Source organism: Strongyloides ratti, scaffold srae_scaffold0000004 (assembly GCF_001040885.1).
Source record: "Strongyloides ratti genome assembly S_ratti_ED321, scaffold srae_scaffold0000004".
Lineage (NCBI taxonomy): Eukaryota > Metazoa > Nematoda > Chromadorea > Rhabditida > Strongyloididae > Strongyloides > Strongyloides ratti.
In genome coordinates, this window is record NW_020171522.1 from 116,623 (window position 1) to 122,622 (window position 6,000).

At 20.5% G+C, this 6,000-nt stretch overlaps 1 protein-coding gene across 1 annotated transcript in view; it reads left to right on the forward strand.

Annotated features, from left to right (window-relative positions):
• Positions 1–3,856: 3,856 nt before the first annotated feature.
• The window catches only part of SRAE_0000057500 (Protein-tyrosine phosphatase,receptor/non-receptor type domain and Protein-tyrosine/Dual specificity phosphatase domain and Protein-tyrosine phosphatase, catalytic domain-containing protein), a gene marked incomplete at both ends in the record, with an annotated part of 3,406 nt that continues 1,262 nt past the window's right edge, over positions 3,857–6,000 (forward strand). Inside the window, one exon of the mRNA XM_024646483.1 lies at positions 3,857–5,927. Within this exon, the coding sequence (XP_024500660.1) occupies positions 3,857–5,927 (2,071 nt within the window). The remainder of the gene's footprint in view (positions 5,928–6,000) is intronic.

Genomic DNA, 6,000 nt, shown 5'->3' on the forward strand with positions numbered 1-6,000 from the left:
TGGTTTCAAGCGATTCGTTATCTTCATTTTGACTACTTTTTTGTTTCTACATTATTCCGTTCTTTAATTGATATTTACATTATAAAATTTTTATAAAAAATTTTCATGCATTTTTTTAATCTGACAGATTATAACTTTTTAAAGTATAATTTTTTTAATATGATGACTAAAGACGAATTATAAAAATTTTAACAATCTTTCGTATAAAGTAAATGTTTTCATTAAAAAATTATATATTCTTGAGATATAGGCTAAAAAATTGAAAAGTGCCATTTAAAAAAGTTTTATGTACATAAATTTCAACTTTTAAAAAATTTACTCAAAAATTTTTTATACCTTTTTAAAACTTTTCATAAAATTTGTGAATTTTGAAGTAATTAAAAAAAGTATGATAAGAATGTGAACAAGCGCGTGCTTCTCACACTCTTGCCTGCAGAGCTGGGCTTAGTGAGCTTTATATTTTTTTAATTATATCTAGAAAATTAAACTTTTGTAAAAAAAATTCAAATACCTTTTAAATTTTTTAAAACAAATTTGTTACATTTCTTAAAAGAATATATAAAGCAGCGTTATCATTTAATTTAATTATTTATTTTTTTTTGAAATAGAGGTAAAAATTTTCCTTATTTCTAAGATAATATAAATATGAAATTTTTGATAAAAAAGTAGAATAAATTTATTTTTTTTCAAAAAGAATGCGCTTTTTTCGATTTAACCTGTGGTTTCACTCACGATTTTAAAATGATAAGGTAAATTAAATTAAAATTACAACAATTTTAAAGAAAAGAATTTTTTAAAAATGATTATATAAATTTTTCTTTTTTTAAATTATTTTTAATAAACAGAGAAGATTTTAAAATAAATGATTTTTTTTAATATATATAAAAAAATTTTGTAAACAAAAAAAATCAAAAATTATTTTATTTTATAAAAATATAACTATAGATATTATAAAATTATTATGTTTTTTTAAACTCAATAGTAATTTTGAATAAATTTTTTTTTAATACGATAATAGAAAAAGATTTTAAAATTTGTAAGAAAAAGTTAATATTTTAAATTTTTTTTTTATGTTGTTAATATAAATATCAATTTAAATAAAAAAGTTTTATATTTTTGTTATGTTTTTGTTCTAAGAACATTTAGAATAGTAATTTTATTGTTTTTTCTTAATATTCGAAATATTTCTTTATTTTTTTATATTTTAGTAAATTTTTGTACAGATTTTCATAAAACATTTTTTATATAGTAATAAAGTAATTTCATAAACAGATCTTATATTTTAAGTTAAATTTTGTAATAGATTTTCTGTAAATAATTAAAATTAATTCGTTTATCTTCACTAGTAATTCCAAAATTTTATGTATCCATAAAAAAAATTAATTCTCAATATGATACTAATAAATAGTTTTTTTTTTAAATTTCTAAAATAATTTTTTAAAATTTTTAAGCTTTTCTCGACCATATCTCAAAAGCCGTAAATTAGTTTCAAGCCATACTATTTTTAACTGAAAGATCTTAAAGCGCTACATAAATTTTCACTTTATTATCGCATTAAATAATATACTCTATAAGAAGTTAATACTAATTAACAAGTTTTTTATCAAAAAAAATTTCTTTTGCTAAATATTTCATTATATATTTTAATGTTAATATATAGTATATATAAAAATAATAAATATATTTGGCATATAATAACTATAACATACACATTTAATATATATAAAATTTTTAAAATATTTCATATTTGAAAATGTTAAAAAAAATAATTCATATTTATAGTATATACAAAAATTTTTATAAATATATAGTATCTAATGCATACATAAATTTTGGTAAAACGTATATAAAAAAAAAATTTTTGTAAAATAAAAACAGTCTGCAGCAGGTTTTATATATCAAAATACAATTTTTTTTTTTGATTTTTATCTTAAATTAAAACCAGCAAAATTATCCCGAGAGCCTTTTTTATTTACTCTAATAAGTTAATTTTAAACGTTAGTTTTTTACGTTTGAAAAAAAAAATTACAAAAAAGAAACATATTTTCTTTTCGTCATATCTCAATAACGAAACAATCTTTTTGAATAAGAGTTATTACAATGGAAAAAAAATTACTTAATGCGTAATTAAAGTCATATTAACAATTTAAAAATTTTTAATTTAACTAGCATTTTTTGAAAAATTTGTACAGAAATATTATTTTTTTTCGAAAAAAAAATTTTTTTATTGTAGTGAATGTTATATAGCAAAAGTTAATATTTTTTTATTAATCTTTTGTAAAATTGTAGCACTCGAAATTTGGTTTAGACGATTTTTTTTTCTCAAAAATTTTATTTTTTATATATTTTTATTTAAAAAAAAACACAAAATTTTTAAATTATTAAAAATCTTTTTTTTGGCTATATCTTTGGAGCTAATAAATATTTTTTTAATGAGACTAATTTTCTTTGAAAAGCCTTCAAAAATTACATAATATTTCTCCTCAACATCTTATAAAAGAGTTATTATATAAAAAGTTATGGCTAATTAAAAATTTTTTTATTAAAAAAATTCATTTTTTGATTATCTTAAGAACGAATAAAGGTACATAAACCTAATATTACTTAACATATAGAGCTTCAAATCCACCAAGAGGTTTTTTCTCTTTTTTGTTAAATTTTTTTATTATAAGTTATGAAATATTAATAATTCAAAAAATTTTAAACCCAACTTCAAAAGCTTATATCTTGCTTCAAAATTATTTTTTTGAACATGTTAATAAAAAAATGGTTTCTCCGAACTTTCTTTACCCATACATAAAATATTATTCCAAAATCACTTGAAACTACAATTTTGCAGCAAATATTATTGATACTACTTTTTATATTATGCTGCAATATCTCAATAAAAAGATTTTTTTTGAAAAAATGAATGTACTTATCGTTTGTCAGTGTGTTTTTTTACATAAAAAAACTTTTAAAAATTTAATTTTTAAAAATATTTTTTTGAAAGTCATTTCTCTACTATATATATGTAAAATATTATTTTTTCTTAAATAACTTTCTTTTATAATGTATCAAAAGATTATTACTTTCTTAACATTTTAAATATATTAAATTTTTGATTAATTAAATACATAACAAAAATATGTGTACAATAAATAATTTTAATAAATACCTTTAATAATATTTTTATTATTACTATTCCAATTTTTTTTAAAAATTTATAACATCCAGTTAGTTTATTACATATATATTATAGCAATATTATATTAAGATACTCTTTTGAAGAGGAGATTAAGATAAGATTGTATGGCGTCCCTTTCAGAAACCAAAAGATAATAATTTTACAATTTTATTAATCTCAACCAAATTACAATATTTAAGATAATTTAACACAAGTTTAAGTCTAAGTCTAGTTCTAGTGGCCACCTATAATTAATAACTAATTAAATTGAGTATAAAAATTTACTAGATAATCAGCACTAAATTTTTAGCTAAATAGTCAGACTAAAAAATTATCCTTCTAGCTCAGTATTTATACTCAATTAGTGGCGCGTATTTAATTATAACTATCTAAAGTACAATGTGCAACTCAAAATACTCATACAAAATTAAAGTACAAAATAAAAGATTAATGAAATTTCTTATTATATTTCTCTTTATTTAGTCATAAATTTATTGTAATATCAGTCATCTTATATTCAAATTTTTACATCAATACGTTCATTAATATAATTTCATCAAATTTAAATATTAATATTATATTATGATAATTTTTTGTTAATAATTTGAAATAATTAAATGTAAAATTAAAATTTTTATCTTTAAAATAGTAATTTATAATGTCATATTTTTAATCAAAAAATATACTGCAATGTTACTGGTTTTAAATTACCTCACAATTACATGGTTGCTGCTTCAAACTCTCACTTACTGCAAGGGAAATATTCATTATACATTTTTTCCTTCAGTTTCTCAAGTAGTCACTAACCGTACCTTTCCAGCTACTGTAAATTTTGAATCAAATTCAGATGTAATACTTGTGAAGTGTCCATCCAAGAAATACAGACATTCAAATGTTAATGATACCTTTGATTTGCATGATTTGTTACATTATTCAGAACTAAAATTTCATACTAAAGGAGACATCTTTGTCTGGACACCCACTGTATATAATGTAAATAAAGAAAATATTTTTATTTGTGGACAGGTTGCTATAAAACGTGATGAAGAAAATCATATGCATAAAAATTGGGAGTTTAAATACAATTGGCAGTCTAAACCAAAACCATTTGAAGTAGCAAAGAGAGAGAAAATATCAAAAACACTTCCCTTACCTAGTAATTGTAGCAACGATCCAACTAAAGTTGCTAAATTTACCAGAGATAAACAAGGTATTATGAAACGTGTCAATATAAATAATGGTGAATTGAAGGAAACAGATGAATTACCTCATCCTAATAAATTGTATTATTATTTTTTGGTACCAGAAGAAAATTCTATTATGGAACATGTACCTCCTTGTGCAATTATTAGAGCAGTTAATGAGAAACCAAAAATAAAAATTAATGGTCAAGAACACCCAGTATCTCCAAATAATAACAAAATTCATGTTATTAAACAAGAAACCATGACAGAAGTATTCAATATAAAACTTGAGTTGCTGTCTCCAGATACTCCTGATTTCTATAAAGGTGAAAAAATTTTAATGAAAGAAATGAGATATACAAAATTTGGTATTGAAAACATACAAAATACTGATGAAATGATAATGGACAGTTTTACTCTGCATCAATTTAAAATACTGAAGTTTACCTACAACTATCCAACAATTGAAAATGATAACGTTGTAGAAAAAATATATTATTTTGGACCAATGAAAGATGATTATAACTTTCCAAATCAAGACATATTATATCTGGCAAATGAAACGTCTATTCAACCAAATTGTACTATTAATGAAATCACATATGGATATTTTGACTCTCTCACTTATGAAAATAATACTATTAAATTAAATGAATTTATTAATAATAAAAAGGATAATTTTGAACTTTCTGGAGATTATATTATTTTAAGAAATAATAAAACCAACATGATATCTTTAATGTGCCGTTATATTACTCTTACTGGAACTGTTACTTTAACTCAAACATTTATAAAAGGAAAAAAAGTATTTATGGGAAAAAACGAAAAAGGTGAAGATATTTATAAAATCTTATCAGAAACCGATGGATCAGAATATGAAAAAAAAATGGCTGATAAAAAAAAGGAAATGGAATCTATAAAAAAATCTTTTATTGATAAATTAATTGATTATATTGGTATTGGTGCTACATATGGACTTATTGGTGGTATATCTTTATTTATTTTAATAATAATTATTATTATTATTTTACTATGTTATTTCAAATCAATTAAACCACGTCTTATCAGAAAAAAAATTCAAAAAACTTATCCCAATATATTTGAATTATGGAATGATATATCAAAACAAAAATTAGAAAAATATTCACAAATTGGTGTTAAAAGAGATTATGTTGCTGATCGTGAACAATGCCATGATTATAAAAAGACATGTGAAGGTTTTGAAGAAATATTTATTGATACAACTTCCTTATTTAATAATGAATTAGTTAAATGTTATAAAGATATTAATGGAGCAATAACTGCCTATTATATTGACAAAATTTCACCACAAAAAAAATATATAATTTCTGATGGACCATCAAATAATAATATTAATTATTTTTGGGAACTATTGTATCGTGAAAATGTTAAAGTTATTGTGGCATTTATTGATATTGAAGATGACTATGTAAATTATTGGCCAAAAAAATCTTCTCAAAAATATGGTAATATTAATGTTGAATTTATTAAAAATTTGTCTGCTAATGATATTTCACATTTATCTATTTATCATTTTCAAATGACTGTTGATGTTGGTAAACCTAAAGAAATAACATTATTTCATATTAATAATTGGAAAGAACATGAATTACCTAAAACTGATTTATA